The sequence below is a fragment of the Biomphalaria glabrata genome, chromosome 15, assembly GCF_947242115.1.
Source record: "Biomphalaria glabrata chromosome 15, xgBioGlab47.1, whole genome shotgun sequence".
In the NCBI taxonomy this organism is placed as follows: domain Eukaryota; kingdom Metazoa; phylum Mollusca; class Gastropoda; family Planorbidae; genus Biomphalaria; species Biomphalaria glabrata.
Genome location: NC_074725.1, coordinates 15,073,198 through 15,094,155, shown reverse-complemented (window position 1 = coordinate 15,094,155; position 20,958 = coordinate 15,073,198). Strand labels below are relative to the sequence as shown.

Genomic DNA, 20,958 nt, shown 5'->3' with positions numbered 1-20,958 from the left:
CGCTATTACTATTTTTATGTATAATATCTTCAAAATAATACATTTGGCAGCGCGAGCGTTCAATTATGCTAATAATAGAACATTGTTAGCCAGATAGTCATTTTTATTTATTTAAAACTAAGAGTAGAACTATTCTATATTTTGTTTATACAGGAGCATGAATTAATTATTATTCATTTTTTATTATCATAAGCTTCATATAAATCTAGACTGTTGATAGACTAGAGATCTAGAATATCTATATATTTTGAAAAATTGAACTTTAAAATATTAAAACATGCATTGTATTTGATTGTTACATTGTATGCATTTTACGCTGCATTATAAATTTAGCATCACATCGATGATTGAGCTTTTCATTGATAAAGTAACTAGATCTATGGGAAAGGACCAATGGCGAACGCTTTTGTCCCAGTTTAGTTTAGAATTTATAACTCCGCAATGGTTAAACTTATAATAAAAATGAAAACATCTGCGGACTCCTCAGCTATTGGGCGATAAAACTAAATTTGATTATTTTTTCCATATCAGCTATTAAATTTATAAATCAAGTCAACTTGCGGTAGGGGTCAGACCTAATCAGCGAACGCAATTTTCGCGGGAGTCATAATGAGCGAAAGGCCGTAAAAAATAGCGAAATAGCATGTTAAAATATAGGAAATTATGCTTCAATTAGTTCTATCATCTAACTTCTTCCATGAAGCATTATAATTATTGTCCTCCTTGTGGCATTAGGCCTAAATTTGTTTTCACTTTTCTCGTGCTCCACATCTCCTTTCTCTGCTTGTAACTGATGTCTATATATAGCCTACGAAACTTGCGATCTATTTTTTTTTAAAAGAAAGAAAGAAACTACAAAATTCTATCTCGCCACCTTCCTATAGGCTAGTCCACGTCGTACTACTCTCCATTTCATAAACTCTCGTTACTGCAACTATTCTTTTTAAAAGAACTTTTGTTTAGTGCACTTAATCACCATCAACTCGATCTCACCCCCCCACACACACACACACAAGCTGATTGACCCAAAGGCAGATCCTGAATGCGATGGATTGATGGTGTTATGGAGACAGATCTACAACAGCTTGGGTTTCGGGCATGGAGACGAAAGGCTCAGGAGAGATCTTGTAATTTTATACATCTATATTATATGGTAACTCTTATATTTATTACTAAATATATAGTTCGCGTTTTTCCGATCCTGAAATCGAATATTTTCTCCTGGAAAACTCTTGGAAATCTCCTAATAATACTAATCTCAGAATGGTGGGGGAACCCTGTGAAAATGAATTCTGCACTTCTTTTAAACATTTATACACATATTAATATCATTAATTAGTAACAAGATGTTAACCAGCCAGTTAAAAAAAAAGGAGGACGGCAAAACAGAGCCCCCCCCCCCCCCCCCGTATAAGCGCTGTTAAGATCACTGGCATAGAGGAAAGTAACTGCCAGCAAATGACCTCTGAGACTGTTGGAGAGCTGCGAGTCAAACATTTTAGACGGAAAGAAAATGCGGGAAAATATGCTGGTCGCAACTGGGCGTAGTCATGCGAAACACGTAGTGATGCACTCATCCTTAATCTTCGAAATCCAAGACATTGGGTTAAGGTTAAAAATATGCCTATTATTTTAATATTTCAGTTTACAAACAATAACAATAGATAAGACAAAAAGAAAACAGACTAAATCAGTAACTAAATTATTATTAATGGCTTTTTAAGCTTATATAATAGGGGTTTCGCTGAATAGGTTTTCAGTTAAAAGGGTCATTTTGAGCGAACACCCCATAATATTTATTTTTCAACGGAATGAATAGCCTTAGCTATTCTAGCTAACTATTTCCTCATCAATTTATAAGTATAATATGCAATTTTATTTCGGCCGATGTCCATTGGTGCTTTAAAATCGCCATAAGTTCGGACCTATTCTCGTTTATCCGGAAACGTTTTGAGAATGAAATTTCCATACATGTCAACTTTGACCTTCAGCTATGCTTTATTTTATGAGGGAAAACGAAAGTGACTATGTGGGAAATGTATAAAAATTGACTCTTTGTAATACCATTTTCTTAGTTCTGCAGTTACTTTTGAAATAAATAAGAATGGATAAAAATTACGGGGAGGTGTTCGCTTTATATGCCATTTCGCTGATGGGCCTTTCCTATAGATCTAGATCTACTAGTCTTAGTCTAAAGTCTAACTCTAGTCACTTAGTCGTCTTAGTTACACTATGTAAGTAGTAGTACTGTAGTGTATTGTAGGCTATGGCCATGGCATAAGATAGATCTAGATATAGATGTCTAGATCTAAATTGACTCAAACTGTAGATCTAATCACTGTTCTGTAGATTTAATTTAGATCTATATTTCTAGATGAAAAAAAAAAAATTACAATGATGAATTTTTAATATTTTGTTTCATACTGTTAATAATAATAATTTTCAAGAAATTACATTATAATTAGATTTATTAGATTAGATTTAGATCTAGAATCTTAGATCTAGATTAATTAGAGTAGGTCTAAAATTCAAGATCGATAATTATCATAATCTAGATCTATATATAATACTAATAATAATCTTTATTATCCGTAAGCCGTAAGGAAATTTGTCTTACAATTTGTGCATTACACCAAACAAAAAACATTGACATTATAACTATAACTACTATAAGAAACCAAAGTGTACATTCACACCAGACTCACTCATAATTTACATGTGACAAAGTTTATAGATACCAGATTGTTCTTATTTAATGATTTGATTGCCAGGGGAACAAAAGAGTGTTTGTGTCTGTTTGTCTTTGCTATCGGTGTCTTGTATCTCTTTTGTGATGGTAAAATCACAAAATCCTGACACAAAGGGTGATTCTTTATTTCGAGGATCTTGTTACCTTTTTAATAGATGTTTGTCTCAAACAACTGCCCAAATGGGGTTTGTTTTTTGCCAATAATTTTGCCAGCAGCATTTAGGATTCTATAAAGTTTATTTTTATTTTTAATGCTCAGATTGCCATACCAGGCAGTGAAATTGAAACTTAAAATATTGCAGATGTGAGCGTGATAAAACATAGCCAATGCCTTTTCGCTAACATTAAACGAGGACAGTTTTCTTAGTAATCGTAATCTTTGCTGCCCTTTTTTGCTGATATAATCAGTATTTGCAGTAAAATTTAGTTTATTGTCTAGGATAGTACCAAGGTATTTAAAGGTTTGCACAATTTCAATAGTCTCTCCAGCTACAGAAACAATATCATTTTCCTTCTTGAGGCTTCTTGTCCCTTCGAAAATCTATTATCATTTCTTTGTTTTTTTTTACATTTAATAATAAAAAATTATCTTTACAGTATTTTTCAATGTGTTCTATTTCTTTGAAATACTCATTTACGTCTGAGCTCTCTGAGACAGCAGGGCAAGAAGAGCCGCATCATCAGCGAATTTTGTGAAGGAGCAACAAGAACTATCGGATTGAAAATCATTGGTGTACAAAATGAACCACAATGGCGATGTCACAGCCTCCTGGGGCGCCCCTGTGTTAACTATGCGTTCATTAGATATAACATTGTTTACCCTAACCCTCTGAGCTCTCTGGGTCAAAAATTCATTAGCCCATAGTATTATGTATGGACTAATCTGCAACGCTTTCATCTTTTCAATGAGTAAATGAAGTTGTATAGTGTTGAAAGCTGATGAGAAATCAATAAAGAACAATCTTACATAAGTGTTCGGTAAGTCCAGATGTTTGTAGACACAGTTTAAAATATTTAGGATGGCATCGTCTACACCTTTACCCTTTTGGTAAGCAAATTGTAAAGGGTCTAACTTATTACAAAGATCATTCAGAAGAAACATTTTAACCAATTTTTCTAAACATTTAGACACAATGGAAGTTTCAAGAACGACGTTGAGATATATATATGTAAATAGCAGGGCCAGGCTTAACTATTGTGGGGCCAAGTTTGGGTAGGGAAGTGGATAATAAGTGAAATTTAAGAGTTTGTATTAGAAAGTAAATTCGTCTATGCATTTAATCCATTCTTAACTTTATGAACCTTGCGTGTAGCAAAGTCATAGAGTATATCATAATAATTCTGTTTCCTACATAGATCACGCTCAATAGCAAGAATTACCAAATGTTTCAATCTATCTTTGAGAATGGTTGACCTCAAGTAATTCTTCATTTGTTTGAGGCGCAAGAAGCTTCTTTCACCAGATTGCACAATTATGGCTGATGCATAATGCCGCGCGTTAGATTGGCGTTTTCGATATTGAATGACACCCCAAAATGAAAATTTTTGTCCAAATATATTTCCGTATATTTTAAGGACTTTTTTTGTGTGTATATTTTGTGATTTCGGGAGATTTCCAGGAGCTCCTGGTAAATCAACAAGAGGGCGCAGGAAATCTCTTTTAAGTTATAAAATGGTTTAATTTAAAAATTTATACACCTTGAATTAGAGCGGGTCCTATGAAAGTGCGGGTCCCACTGCGGTCACATAGGTTGCAGGCGCAAAATAGCGGCGTATGCTACTCCGCCGGTTGACTAGTATTGTTAATATTGTATTTGGCTAGTAATATTTTTGTAAAATATTTTTACGGTAGCGAAAATGCATGTAAACAATGACATTCGATGAATAACTAATCTAGATTAGGTAATCTAGACATTGATCTAGATGTAGTAGATCTACTATTTTATTATTCTTAGACAATAAAATATTGACAATTAATTTTGAACGCCAGTTAAGGTAATTTCAGCTTTTAACGTCAGCATTTTAAGGATAAAATCTGCATTCCTGGCCAGTTTTTTTTTTTTTTATTTACTTTCAGCTTTTAAAATAATGACATTATCAGTATTAGATCTAATATTAGTGATAAAATAGATCTAGTAAGCCACTAGGCCTAGAGTATGAAAAAAGTAACAAATTTAAATTACTTATACATTTATGTCTTAAAACATTATTACTTTGTAGAATTATATAATCTATATTTAGTATATTATATTCATAATCTATATTTAGTATATTCATAATCTATATTTAATATATTCTATTAACTATCATATTATTCAGACCTTATAAAGTTAAATCAGTTTTTCACTGCTGAAAAGGTCTTTTTTTTACTGGTGTCAGCATGGTGAATTTAATAATAATCTATTACAATCGTCACATACAGCAAGTAATGATGCCAGCAACAAGCTCAAAAGGGAAGCAAATCACTGTTCATACTTGCGAAGAAGAAGATCAGGCAACATGCAGTGATGAGAGTTGCCAGTAGCTTGAAACAAGGTGTTCAGCCATGCTTCCAAGAATTAATACTTCTGTTTCTTATCAGTATAATCATCTTCTCATCTTCAGGAATGACACACATGCTGAATAATTTGGTTATGCAGGGTGGCCTGCTTGGTTTCTATTTAATACTAAGATCTTTCTCGATCCATGATGTCTGAGAAGCTGTAGGTAGTGTGGTAGAGAGTGGTGAATGAAATCATATTTGTTGCAGGTAAAGCTGTTTATAGTTTCTTTTTAATTTATCTGGCTTGCAAAATCTGTCATACCTGGTGTGATTGACAAGCCTTGAAGTTACTTTTATTTCTCGATATAGGGTATGCTTGAAGTGAAGTTGTTTAAATTACATTGACTTGTTGCTCATCGGTTTGTTGCACTTCTTGGTTGGCTGGCAATGGATTCACTATTGCAAATAGATGAAATCCCAGCTATATGTGTTGTGGTGATTTGCAGACTTCAACGCAGTACATGTCCATTCCCCAGCAATGGGTATAGAGTGGTTTATGGGAAAAACCATCTCTTCATCCTAGCCAACACATGCCCTTGTGTTGCTGTTGGTCAGTTTTGGTTTGGTGGCTGTTTCTTCTGCATGTGTGTTGGTCTAGGTCTGCATTGACTGTGATGGTCACTTGAGATTATCTTGTCTTGGCAGCCTGTATTACCTAGAATTTTTAAACTCTTTAATTTGTTCCTTCAACTTTGATACCTGTGCTAAGAGACCATCAGACAAATGCTCTTGGTCTCGAGATGTATCTCTACTCTGGTTCTCCCCTTGAAGGCATAGTTCATCAGTGCATGAAAAGTTATCTTGGAGTTTTGTGCTATAACCTTAAACAGTTTCCTACAAAGGTACAGATCACTGACTCCATAGGTAAATTGATCTCTCAATATCTCTTCTTTAAAACATTTTACCCTTTGATCCTGTCTGATGGCTATTGAGAATTCCTGAAATAGTCTGTGGCAGAACTCAAGCAATGACTTGGGTTTTTTTCTGCCGTGATCTAAGAAATGTAATTTCTGCCTCCTGCACTGTTATGATTTCTTTGAAGGCAGCAATAAGAGCATGGTTCACTTTTGATATGAGATATTTGGAGATCTACTTCTATTCTATCTGGACTGCTAATGCTAGATATGGTTACAATCTTTTCTTGATGAGTGTTACCAGAGTTTCCAGGAGTCTCTTATCTCTTTGCAAAAACTTCTATTCAAGGTTCATCATTCCTGCCACTCCCACTGCCTTATTTTTCTGGTAGGTTCCAGGATGACAGTATAATAATATAAATATTATATATTCAAAATATTTGTTTGTTCACAGTGATTTGAAATGGGTTTTTACAATTGAGCACCTGATATGGATGTTCTGAAACCAACCATTTTACAAATCGGCAACAGGCTTTACAGGAAAAATTATCTTAAAGAGAGTGAGAGTTATAATCCTGAAGATGAACAACTGTATTCTGAAGGTAAATGTTACGTTCCTTTTTAAGATGAGACTCTTTGAACAGTACACTAAAACAACAACGTCATCGTTTATAACTCATTTAATTTCCATGAACACTAAAACACTATTTTGTTTCTATTTCTCCATTTTGGTTCTCCTCCTTTCAACACACATTCGCACCATTTCACATTTACACTAACATGCGCACGTAACACCCCCTTTGTTCAACAAGTTCGATGTACATCGAACGTCCAAAATACAAATCACTGAATATATTATCAGACTATTCCAAGTTTAAAAAATTCTAAATTCTCTGTAACATACAGAACCATAATGTAATAACCAAACAAAATCATACACAATGTCATGTTAATACCAATACAATTCTATAACAAGTAAACAGTTATATTCATCACATTAATAACTGCTATTATGAGCAATTGACACAACTACTGTCAACATATATCTATCAATGATTTGCTAAATAAAATTGTATCACATTTCATTAATACAACTCCCCACTCATAATTTCATGCCTGTACAAAACACCCTCATTCCAGCCGCAATCAAATAGTTCACAAACAAAGTCCACCTTGCTCCATGCATATTGTATCCCCAACAATATGACTCACAATACTCCTAATACTATAGATTTAACCCAATGCTATTTACCTCTTAGTATTATCAGGCCTTTATAATGATTCTAGTCTTGACGTTTCTTTTTATGTATTTCTACCACACCATTTCGATAATTTTCTTACAAATGTAATTTTAATATAATAATTTTAATCAAACAAAATCACACAAAAATAAATAAATTGTACAAAATCTATGTATCTACTTTCTACTACTTATACTCTTTTACATTTTCTATGTAGCCTTTACTAAACTTCTATAAAGCAGTAGCCTTAACCTACATGAATATGTAACAACAATATCCAATTCATCACACATATATTTATTCATTGTAGAATAGAACAATAATTTGTTTCTATCATTCCCACCTTTTCTAATCATATCTTTATCATTCTAACATTATTGACATGCCATCCTTTCCGCTTCCCTTCTTTGCAATGATGTCCCATTGTGATCCCACTACATAATGATCTAGCTGTATTGTTTACTAGCCTGCTAATATCACTCTCTTTTCTCATATACACCTCTCCACTATTGTACCTTAATTCCTTAACTCTGCTTAACTGTTGACACTGTCTTCTAGTATGCCCCCTTCTCCCACAATTAAAGCATAAGATGTATGGATTTGTATGTCACTATGTGGGTTTAAATCGCTTTCCCTGTACCACTGATTATCTTACTTTACTTTGATTTGGATTCCTTCCATTTGCATTGCTTTCTACCTTATCTGTTAATTCTTTCTTCTCATGCTCTCTGCCACCCATGTCATCTGATATATGGGATCTTATGTCTTCTTCCACATCCCCCTTTCTACCTCGAGTAGACTTTATCCCATAATATCTCTTCCAATTCTCAATCTCCCTTACTGAACATATTTTCACCCCATGAATGTTCCCAATAATTAAATCTATCTCACCCTGCTCTACAACACAAGCTTCCACTGTCCCCTTAAAATATGGTGTGTCTATACTTACTTTAGCAATCTGTAATTGTACAATATTCCCATTAAACATAACACACTTCCTAGATTCACCTGTATATTCATGGTTTTCCTCTAAATTCTTATTGACTCCAATAATAGTGCTCCCTGTATCCCTGATGGTCTTGGCTGCCTTGTTTCCTATGAGTGTCTGAAAAATCTCCAATGTTCCATTATCAGATGACAATGATAAGCCTTGCTCTATTCTACCTTTCTCCCAGTCCTTTCTTTCCTGTCTGTTTCCTTGATATCTTCCGTTGCGGCTATCATATTGTCTTTCATATGTACCACCTCTATAATGTCTATCCTATGTCTCCCTTGTTTTGTGAGAGTTATTCTGTGTCTCACATGTTCTGTTAAGGGCAACTATTTCTTCTATATCATTGCCTCCAGATAATTTGTTCTCGGGATGTGCCAATTTATAAGCCCTTATCAGTCTTACTATGTCTTCTATGGATTTCGGTTTCCTCTCCAACAGAAATATTTTTAATTCCTCCTGACACTCGTAAATCACTTTGTCCAGCATGAGAAATGTCTTTAGACTGTCAAAGGTTTTTTCTACCTCAGCGGTTTCTATCCAGTTATCGAAATGTGTGCTCATTCTGTCCAGAATGTCCATTTGTCTTCAGGGTATTCCAGTTCTCTCATTTCTATTTTGAACGTTTTCAGAAAAATGTCAATGTCCATTTTGTCTTCGTTGAATATCAAGCCTTTATATTTTGCCAGTTTAATCCCTGTAGTGTCACTCTTTCTTTTATCACTATCTTTTCCTTGGTCTGTTTTCAACTTTTTTCTCCGCTGTCTCTTTTTCAAACGCCAATCTCTCTCTTTCAATGGCAACTAATTCGTTTTTCTTTTCCCTTTCAATGGCAATCTTTTTGTTTTCTTTCTTTTCCTTCATAGCTAACTTTTCATTTTCTTTTTTTTCCTTCATAGTTAACTTTTCTCTTTCTCTTTTGTCTTCCTTGTCTAATCTTTCCTTTTCTCTTTTGTCCTCCATGTCTAATCTCTCCTTTTCTTTTTCCCTTTCTATTGCTAATCTCTCCCTCTCCATCAACCTTTCTTGTACGTATTTTCTTAGTTCTGCCCCTTCAAGCTCCAATAACCTCCCTTCTTCTTTCAACGCTGCTACCTCAGCCTTGTCCGCCATTTTCTATTACTACTAATCGAATTGAATAATATTCTGTTTCTAGATCTAGACTTTAATATCTCTACTGTCTGTTGACAGGAGATCAACTGTATATAAAGAAATACGTAGGTTTTACCTTTACGTTGGGCGCCACTTGTTACGTTCCTTTTTAAGATGAGACTCTTTGAACAGTACATTAAAACACTAAAACAACAACGTCATCTTTTATAACTCATTTAATTTCCATGAACACTAGAACACCATTTCGTTTCTATTTCTCCATTTTGGTTCTCCTCTCTCCTTTCAACACACATTCGCACCATTTCACATTTACACTAACATGCACACATAACAGTAAACAGATTAGTTTTATTCTAACCATTTTGAAGGAAAAAAAAACAAAACTATTTAACATACATAATATTCATATTGAAGTAAATATTAATGTAGATTTAAAGTCAAATGGAGGATGTAATCAATTCATTATTCAATTCTTTATGTGGTCATATATTTAGTTTGTTTTATTTTATGAGTTTTAAGTTTTGGACATTTTTCAGAAATAAAGATTATTATGGCCTAGTTCAAATCTGTAGTATGGTAGTGGGTATATATGGGGTTTGAACTCAAATATTGTTTTAGAATATTTCCAATACTGACTACTGACTGAATAACATGTAAGTTTACCTCAGCAAAAGGTGATTGTGAGTACTAAATCACTCAATTCATAATGCAATTTGGGGTTCACTAAATATGTCACAACTATGAGCAGACAATATAACGAGACAATCATCAAACACATTTTAAACTATTGCAGGCTTGAAATTGTGTCATTGAAACTGAGGGAACAATTAGACTAAGCCTTTTCGGATGGCAAGGAATGGACCATCAATAAAACATTCCAGAGCACATACCAAATGACCACCCAACCATGTTTATTCAAACAATTTAAAACATTAAATAAATAATTAAAATAAATTTAAATTATAGTTTTTATATAGAGCTACTGCCGCTACTTTCATGCTAATAGCTTGCTCAGAGCGCTATGGTCCAATCTCATTTGTGCAGGAGGGGGGGGGGGGGAATCTAGGAGAAGGTTTTCGTGTTGCCTTTAGGCGCTCAGTAAACACAACTTTGCTCAAGTCAGGTGTCAAACCTCAAGCGCCCTTCATAGATAGCTAAACCAAGCCAAGTTCAAGCGTACTTAGCCTCTCGACCACGCTTCCCACTACATTAAAGCAAATTCCACATGTTCATTTCACAAGCTGTCATATTTTTTTAAAATATGAAATGTATTGTAATTGTTATGAGCATGTAATTTATGTAAACATTGTTTGCTAAATTCCTCTTACTGGTATTATTTTCTCATGAAGGTCCCATCACTGATTGTCTGGATAGAGATGAGCTGTGTGACAGCTCGCTAGAGATTGTGGAGACAAAGAGAGGGCTGAGTCTGTCACTAGAAGTCCCGAACTTCTTTTATAAGTTTATCATTGGGAAAAAAGGAGAAACCAAAAGGCGTCTAGAGACAGAAACCCACACACAGATACTGATTCCTAAAATGGGAGATACACATGAAACAGTTGGTAAGCAACAATCCATTCATGCATTAATATTTTAGTAATAGATTTTGTCTCGCTCACAAATGTTATTAAAATGTATTTGCACAATTATTCTGTTTCTTTCAGTCCCTGTATGTTTATCTGTTTCTATGCTCTTCGGCCATTGAGTTAAAGGCTATTATAATTACCAACAATCTTAAATTTCCCTTGTTAACATCAGGTACCCGTAAGTGCTGGGTGGACTCATGGACAACCTGGAATTTCAAATCAAACATCTACGCCTGGATTTAAACTATAGTCTTATTGAAGGAACATGAAAATAAGAAAATAACGCAAAATAGCTCACCCAAAACACTAAATAACTTACCCGTTCTCACATTAGGGAAATATGTTTTTTTGTTGAATGACAAATTCTGAATAACTTTCATTTATTAATATCAATCTAACCTTTGATTATAACAAATCTCATTAATAACATGCTACATGGTTAAAAAATTAAATTTAAAACACCATCATCCTCTTGCTGTCTGTTATAACAGTTTCTCATAATTTCTGTCTCCAAGTTTAACTTTACATTGTTTTCTAAACTCACAAGCACACCATAACATTGAGATTCCTGATTTATATATACCAAATGCTGTACCACATAAATATGAATGAAATATATTATATATAATTTTTGGTAAATTTAGTTGCTGCAGTTTTGATCTTGAAAATGGCTTAGTTGTTCCAGGTGCAAGTTAATTATATAAGTAATAATAGGTAAATTTTTTTGTATTTTATCTTTCCACTGCAAATGGGAGAACTAATGATTGTCTGTCATCAGGACTTTAAGTTATATATTGTAGATATGTGTGTGTAAGACTGTAAGAATTGAAAAAAAAAAGTAGTATTCTTTTCCCAAGCAATCTTTAGGGGCAATTTTTTACTTTTATATAGAATTGACTTGTAAAAAAAAGAAATAATATTGGAGTTTTATTTTCCAAGCTGACACTAGGTATATATGCATTTAGAACTGGGTGACATGTTTATGGGAAAATTCCTAAGACCACCAGAATTTGATGAGCATTTTACTAACAATCTTACAACATTGAGAAGTATAGAGCAACATGATTGTAGGTGAAAAAGTGTTCAACATTTGGATGTGCAAATCTTTCTTTTTTTTAACAGCCAAATTTAATTTATTTATTTTAACCTGAATAGTTATCAACGGCACTGACAGAAAAGGAGTTATATCTGCCAAGACAAGGATTGATGTTTTAGTGGACTCTGTACGCCAACGACAGCCGTTTACACATTTTTTGTCTATTCCTGTCTGCACAGAACACATTTGTAAGAGATTTGAAGATTTCAAAGCCGAAGTGTTAGAAAAATTCAGTGGGGTAAAGAATTTTACACTTTGATATCTTGCTTAAAAATAACAATACGATAAAAAAAAAATTATTAGTTAAATAAATTAAATTCTTTGACATTAAAAAGGAAAAAATTAGCTGGACATTAGAAATTTTAAAAAATCTATCTTTAAGTACGTAGCTTACAACCACAAGGGTCTCATTAGTGTTGTCTCAAGGGCAGTACATTATTGCCTCTTTGATAAGTGGGAAACAGGTTGCAGATGGGTATCACTGTTTTTAATTATCAGGCTATGTGTACTGGAATGTAATGACAGCATTTCATTCCTTATTACCTTTATATAAGTAATGTCATTTATAAAAAGCAGTTGCACATATTTTGCCTGAAAACATTAGTTAAATAGAAAATGATATTGGGCTCATCTTAGCCTTCCTAGGAGCAGTAGATGTCAAACAATGAAATAAACTTGAGCCAAGTGGCCAACTTGACAAGCAACCAAATTTGTTTTTCTCCAGGACAGGGGGTTTGATGCAAGTCTATTTCAGAATCCTAAAAGGCTTCACTTGACCCTAGGGACTCTTGTGCTTCTCAGTGATGCTGACATAAGGAGAGCCACCAACTTGTTACTGGATTGTGACCAAGAAATAATAAAGTAAGTCACCCTTTTTCAATTGGTTGTGATCATTTTGAGATAAAGTGGTTGCTGGTTAATTATTAGGCCTTACAACAGATGCCTACTACGCATCTCGCTTATTTATGAGTTACGCGCTCTTGGCAAGATGGCTGCTCCCTGTTTACTGTTATAGAGATGAGTTAAATTTTTCGTTTTGTTGTATTAAAATCAAACCAAATTCATTAAAAAAGCTATTTAACTAATAAACTAATATCTTTAAATTATATATTTAACTTAATTCAGCATTTTTTTTCCACTAATTAATTCAAATTAACAACTCTTAGCTTAGCCCTTAGGACTAGATCTAGACCTAGATTCTAGTCAAGTCAGTCTAGTCTAGTTTTAGTGTTAGACTTAGACTTTAATTAAGGCTTTAGATCTACTAATCATCTACTAATACTACTAATAATAACTAATAGTAATATTCTATATAGTTAATTATACACATAAATATATTGATCTAGAATTAGATCTAGTCTAGGTCCATATTTTGAATTTAATAAACCATTTCATTTGATTTGTCATTGTAAATTAGCTTTCAATTTAGATTTAGACATAAATTAGGCATTGTAAACCTTAAACTAGATTTAGACTAGACCCCTTTAAAAACTAAAATCAACAACAGTCATCATGAAATTGCTCTGGCTATTTATCCTAATAATTACTAAATACATACTAGTTGAACACAGAACCAGATCTACCTTAGTCAACACTAAACTTAAAAAAGAAACAACAGTCATAATCAATCATCACACTTTAGATCAAAGCAACTTAAAAAATAACCTAACATACACATCCATAACATTAAAGAAGATTACCCATCACAAATGGAAGTTCTCAATCAGACACAGCAGAAATAAATACCTATCACTGTTAATATTAATAGCAGGAGATGTAGAGTCAAATCCAGGGCCTAGATCTAAAGATAGATGCAACATCTGCAAAAAAGTATGCACCATGAAACAGAAAGCCATTCAATGTGACACCTGCGATGAATGGTACCATGCATCATGTCTCCATATGAATACACCTGTGTATTATGCCTTAGGCAACAAAGATGCATCATGGCACTGTGTACCGTGTGGGTTACCTCAGTTTACATCAGGACTGTTTGATTCCTTTGATGCAGACACTTCTAACCCATACAACATCCTAAACACCATCCCAAACCAAACTCACCAACCACTATTCAGATCCACTCCTGTTAAACCTAAATCTACTAAAATTAATACAACAGCCTCACTAAACAAACCTACTAAAGAAGTAACACCAAAATACCTTAAAACCTTAATAATAAATTTTCAAAGCATTAGGAACAAAACAGCAGATTTAGAAATTTTATTAGAATGTGAGAAACCAGACATAATTGCAGGCACAGAAACTTGGCTACATCCTGAAATTTATAATGCAGAAATTTTCAATAGTAATTATGAAATTTTTAGAAAAGATAGGGCTGATAATCATGGAGGAGTTCTTTTAGCAATAAAAAAACACTCTTATAGCAGAAGAAATTACCTTACCTAACTCAAAAAATATAGAATCAACATTTTGTAAAATTAATACCACCTCAACATCCCTAATAATAGGCAGCATTTACAGACCACCAAATTCTAGTTTAGAATACATGCAGGAACTATGTAATCAGATTACGACACTTAAAGAGACAAATAAAAATGCAGTTTTTTGGATTATGGGTGATTTCAACCTACCTGATATAAATTGGAAAACACTAACCATAGATAAACACCAAAACCTTAAGGACATAAATGAGCTTTTCATAGAAACTTTACACAACCTAAGTTTAGATCAAATCATTAAAAAGCCAACTAGATTAAACAACACATTAGATCTCTTCTTAACCAACAGACCTGGATTAGTAGTTGATTATGATATTATCCCTGGTCTATCAGACCATGAGATCATAAAAATACACAGTCAGATAAAAGCAGTAGCCAATATAAAACCCAAAAGAAAAATCTTACTCTGGAATAAATGTAACCTAACACAACTACACCAAGCTGCATTAAACTTTCAACAAACATTCTTATTAGAAAAAGACATTAACCAACCAGTCGATGACCTCTGGAATTTCATTAAAAACCATCTTAAAAGCATTATAGAAAATCAAATACCAACTAAATACACATCAAACAAAATAAATAAATGCTGGTTTAATAATAGACTAAAGAAGCTTTGTAAACAGAAGGAAAACCTATATAGAAAATTTAAAGAAACTAATGCAGAAAGAGTTTACAAAAAGTATATAAAAATTAAACACTTAACCCAAAAAGTAAGCAGACAGCTGCAGAGTGAATACATAAACAATGTAATATCTAAAGACAACAACAAAAACCTATGGTCATACATTAAGTCTAAGAAAATGGAAACAACAGGCGTAGCGCCATTAAAAGATGAACATAACATAATACATAATGATAATGAAACTAAAGCAAACATTCTAAACAAATACTTTGCATCAGCATTCTCAGCCCCAGGAGACAAAGACATATTACTGAATTTGAACCAAGTAGACAACATAGAAGATATAGTAGTACAAGAAAATGGAATTCAAAAACTATTAGCCAACACCAAACCAAATAAAGCTTCTGGACCTGATGGTATTCCAGCTAGATTACTCAAAGAACTAAGTAATGAGCTAGCCCCAGTGTTCAAAATACTCTTTCAGGCTTCACTTAACCAGGGCAGAGTACCAAAGGACTGGAAAGAAGCTAATGTCACCCCCCTATTTAAAAAAGGAGAAAAATCTGACCCAGGAAACTACAGACCAGTATCACTTACCAGCATCACATGTAAAATCCTAGAACACATAATATGTAGCAACATCATAAACCACTTAGACAAACATAATGTCCTCACACCATACCAACATGGCTTTAGGAAATATAGATCATGTGAAACACAACTAATAGGACTAATTGATGATTTTTCAAAAGGTTTAGATAATAGTGAACAAATAGATGCTATCTTACTAGATTTTTCTAAGGCTTTTGACAAAGTTCACCACCATAGTTTGCTTTAAAAATTAAAATATTTCGGCATTAATGGTCCACTGCATCAGTGGATTAAAGACTTTCTGATAGGGAGAGAACAAACTGTAATAATAAATGGCTCTAAATCAACACCGATAACAGTAAACTCAGGTGTACCTCAAGGAACAGTCTTGGGTCCACTACTATTTTTAATTTACATAAATGATTTACCAAATTTCATTAGTTCAGGAACAAAAGTCAGATTATTTGCAGACGATTGCATAATATACAGAACAATAAAAACAACACAAGACACAGATATTTTACAAAGAGAATTAGATGAATTACAGAAATGGGAATCAAATTGGAGCATGTCTTTCCACCCAGAAAAATGTCAGTTGTTAAGAGTAACAAAAAAACTAAAACAAATTAATTCCACTTATCTTATTCATGGCAAACCAGTAACACAGACTAAAAACGCAAAATACCTAGGTGTTATAATAAATGAAAAACTGTCATGGAATCCACATATTGATGAAACTACAAAAAAATCAAACAAAGCATTAGGATTTATTAAAAGAAATTTCTATAAATCAAATAAGAACATAAAACTAAAATGTTATTTAACCTTGGTTAGGCCAATAATAGAATATGCATCCTCTGTTTGGGACCCCTCAACTCAAGAAAACATTAAGAAACTAGAACAGACACAAAATAGAGCAGTGCGATTCATAACAAACGAATATTCACATTTGACTAGAGTAACACCTTTAGTAAAATCACTAAATTTAGAAAGCCTTCAGGACAGAAGGCTCAAAAGTAAAGTAGCAATAATACATAAAACACTGAACCATAATCTTCAAATACAAAAACAAAATTTAATAAAATACTCTGAAAGACACAAAGATAAAGGCACATTCCTCGTCCCATATGCTAGGACAAATTTGTACAAATACTCCTTCTTCCCTAGTGCTATTAGAGCATGGAATGGGTTGCCTGAGCTAGCCAGGAAAACCAGTGACTTGGCAGAATTTAAGTCATTGGTTAATATGCATGACTAAATGCATGACGCGTAGGACGTAATCATCTTCTTTTTTGAAGTAACGTCTGTATTATATAAGATAAGATTTAGTGCCAAAATGAACAAGGGTACATGTAAAAAATATCTTAAATCTGTTAAATAAACAGTTTAAAGAGAATGTCATTCCTTGGAGAACTTAAGATAATGCTAATGTTATAGTTGGTGAAAATAAAGGACTTCATGGACTTGTCACCAGCATTATAGCACTTTATTTTTGGCTAATTGCACTTTACATTTAGTGCATATTGCAGTGCTATATGTCAATGTTTCTTTTATCTCCTTATTGATATTCTAACAAGTCTTCTTTTAGGATTGATGCATTTCGTGTTACCTTGGCTCCATCATATCCAACAACACTCTACTGGATAAAGACATAAACAACAGGATAGCCAAGGCAATGGCCACCATGTCACGGTTGCAGAAAAGAGTCTGGGACAACATATTGCTGACTAGCAGGACTAAAGCCCTAGTCTACCGGACCTGTGTGTTGAGCACCTTGCTGTACGGAAGTGAAACATGGTCAACCTACTCATGGCAGGAAAAAAAGCTGAATGTCTTCCACCTCCGATGCCTAAGGCGGATCTTTAAAATAAGGTGGCAAGATAAGATAACAAATGAGGAAGTGCTACATAGAGCAGGATGCCAGGACATCCGCTCTGTTATCAGCAGCAGACGCCTTGGCTGGCTTGGCCACGTTCGTAGAATGCCAGTAGGTCGACTTCCACAGGACATCCTGTATGGCGATCTAATTGAAGGCAGGAGAGCCGCTGGTCGCCCACTTTTACGTTATACGGATGTATGCAAACGCGACATGAAGCTCTTCAAAATCGACACTGGCAACTGGGAAGAGGTGGCACTGGACAGATCCACATGGAGAGAGAGCATAAAGGAAGGGTCACAGATTGCAGATGTCATACACAACAGAAGCAGAAAGAAGGGTGAAAATGCAATGGCGCCTGGTGATTTTATATGCCCAACCTGTGATCGCAGCTGTGTATCAAGGATTGGCCTCTTTAGTCACACAAGAAGTTGCAAAGGGAAAAGATCGTCTCGCGAGACGTAAAATGCCACAGAGCATTTCGTGGATGCTTTCTTGCTTTCAATTTATGGATTTCTGTTATTTGGGAGTAATTTTTTTTTTTATTTAAAGAAATATACATTTGCCCCACAAAATACACATTTCCATTTCAGGATGCTACATGCTTTAAATTTAATGGATTTCTATTATTTGGGAGTAAATTTTTTTATATTAAAAAAAAATACACATTTGCCCCACAACATACTCATTTCCAGGTCTAGGAATACACATTTCCATTTCGTGATGTAGGCATCTCTGCCTTAAGTTCAAATGAAAGTTAATGTCACTAATATTATTCACTGTTTTTTATCCATTTGCTTTGCTTAGCAATAGTCACATGTATTTTTAACTGAACATTTTTAAAATGTCCCACAACTTTAATATTGAAACCTGAATGTCACACTGACCATTACATTACATCTCTAAAATGGATATTTTCTTCAGACCCACACTACAAGACAAAAGTCTGACAGTACAGATTTGTGGGCTTGAGTATATGAATGATGACCCCACTGAGGTTGATGTCCTTTATGCCAAGGTTCAAAAAGGAGAAGCATGTAAAAGGTAGTAAATTTATGTATGTGGACTTTTAAAAGTAGATGACTTATAAGTGTACATTTTTTGTATTATACTAATTAATAGTATTGTATCTAGCCTTTTAATTTAAGGTCTATAGATGGTAACTACTAAAGAGTGGCATGTTATCTCATGCAAGCAATTTTTTTAAACATTATCTTTATAACAAGTTGTTAATCTGTTCAACTCTGTGGTTGTGCCGCAATCAGGCTTTTCTTCATTCAGAGCTTTTTGAAGATATTATTTACATGCCTAATTTTTAAGCCAGCTCCATATCTTTCTGTCGAAATTGAACTCTGTCTTTAAGTTGTTTGGAAATATGAGTTCATTCAGACACCATCTGCATCGCCTTTCTTGATAACCTTGTTAGCATGTTCTATTCTATAATATGCTTTTCTGCATCCAATCTGACCAGATGAACAAAAAAAAAAATGGTGATACAGAAGATCCATAAAGACCTCATTTAGATATACTTTAATAAACCTTTGATACAGAGTCACTTTGCTGGACTTAAAAGATATAGTCATGTACTGAGTTGCTTAAATTTGCTGGTACACAGTATCAAAGTTTGTAAAGTTATAAAGTTCAAATTTTCTTAATTGTTTTTAAAATAATAAACATTAGGTCATTTTATATGCTTCCATATGTGTGAAGTAATTTGCCAAGGAGTTCACATATATGTTACATTTATGATGTCTTTAAGTAACTAATAAAACAGGTCAAGGTTGTCCAAATGTCTACAATTTTTTTTATCTTCAGAGTTAGTCTCGAAATTACTATATAGCTATAAAATAGTGCAGAGGAAATAATTGTGCTGGCCACATGACACGCTCATTTACTGCTGGCCACAGAAACAGATGACCTGTAGACCTTCCCTATAGATCACAAGTTCTGAAAAGGGAACTTTTCACTTTATAAGGAGCAAGATATGTAAAAATCAGGGTCCACCTCTCTCCTTATGATTATTAAAATGATTTTGTTTTATTTCACTTATTTACTACTATCTAGTGATGACTTTTTTAAACCACTTCTAAAAACATTTAAATGTTTAAAGCTATTACCTGCTTACATTCACAGGTTACAAACTATTGTGGATTACATAGCAGAAAAACTATGCAATTCTGGTTTAATGAAGAAAGAGTATGACAGAGTTAAGCTTCATGTGACTGTCCTCAATACACTGATGAGGAAAGACCCCACTGGAATTTTCGATGCTGCAAGGCCAGGGACAAAATTTAGGGAATCTTTTGATGCCAGTGGAATGCTTAGGGTACTTTGACCTACATTTTTCTTGTACTCTTTTCGTTTAGTGTATAAGCCATTTTGAGATACTTAGCTTTGATTAGTGTGAAAAGGGGGAGTTATTTAACATGGTAATAAATAGATCTGGTAGTTAGTTTTGTGATAGATGTTCAGTAATGTTTTTTTATATTTCTAAAATCATCAGAAAAATTCTTACACTATGTGATTGTGTAATTGTTATTGTGTAATCATTTTACCTCTTATAGTTAAATGAGATTATTAATCACAGGCAAGAGAAACAGCTTTATGATCTTATTCCTTGACAAGATATTTGAATCTTTTTTTTTTTATAGACATTCAAAGATTTTGATTTTGGACCATTATGTGTTGACAGCATACACCTATCTCAGCGCCACACTACCAGTAAATCTGGATATTATGAAAGTGCCTCTATTATAGAGTTACCATAATTTATATTTGTTATCATCAGCTGCAACAAATTTGTTGCATGTTATTTTAAAATTGTAATAAAACTAAACTATTGCTATGTGTTGTTTTTATTTATTAAATGACAAACACTTGTTTCAACTATGTTCAGTTTTATAACCTTTCAATAAGCCTAATCAAAAAATAGGATAACACAGCACTGGCTGGGGGGGCGGAAGGGGCATTCCAAAGCCTTAATCTAAATATGTAGGGTATCTTCAAAATAGTTACATTTGCAATGTAGTAAGGGCCTATAAATTCATATTAAATTTCTCAAGTAAAACATTATTTAAAGGGTCCTTTTTTAATAGGATGAATAATGAGCTGTAGATGTCAGGAGAATGCGTTTCTGCAGTGACGAATGCAAGAAAATGCTTTTGGCACAAGAAGAATTCCAAGCTATCAAGAGAAAGGCCTCAAGATGACTTTTTTTTTGTTTTTTTTTTCGCCG

The 20,958-nt window shown here is 33.6% G+C and overlaps 1 protein-coding gene across 5 annotated transcripts; it reads left to right on the top strand.

Annotated features, from left to right (window-relative positions):
• Positions 1-152: 152 nt before the first annotated feature.
• On the top strand, positions 153-20,564 carry LOC106061788 (activating signal cointegrator 1 complex subunit 1-like). 5 transcript variants are annotated; one of them, XM_056012773.1, is made up of 9 exons: positions 2,173-2,234; positions 5,354-5,498; positions 6,600-6,747; positions 10,840-11,052; positions 12,232-12,410; positions 12,897-13,033; positions 18,648-18,767; positions 19,857-20,049; positions 20,375-20,564. In XM_056012773.1, exons 3-9 carry the CDS (start codon positions 6,636-6,638, stop codon positions 20,489-20,491), a joined length of 1,071 nt encoding a protein of 356 aa, XP_055868748.1. In that variant the 5' UTR covers positions 2,173-2,234; positions 5,354-5,498; positions 6,600-6,635; the 3' UTR covers positions 20,492-20,564. The 5 variants fall into 5 exon arrangements, with proteins under 5 accessions (XP_055868751.1, XP_055868750.1, XP_055868748.1 ...); XM_056012774.1 differs by lacking the exon at positions 2,173-2,234 and adding an exon at positions 3,356-3,727; XM_056012776.1 differs by lacking the exons at positions 2,173-2,234; positions 5,354-5,498 and adding an exon at positions 153-367.
• Positions 20,565-20,958: the final 394 nt, after the last annotated feature.

Bases quoted from the DNA above. Each gene is read 5' to 3' on its own strand.
- LOC106061788 (XM_056012776.1), top strand. From the start codon at position 6,636: ATGGATGTTCTGAAACCAACCATTTTACAAATCGGCAACAGGCTTTAC. The intron at 18,768-19,856 runs GTAGTAAATTTA...TTACATTCACAG, and splicing joins AAAGGAGAAGCATGTAAAAG to GTTACAAACTATTGTGGATT. The intron at 20,050-20,374 runs GTACTTTGACCT...TTTTTTTTATAG, and splicing joins ATGCCAGTGGAATGCTTAGG to ACATTCAAAGATTTTGATTT.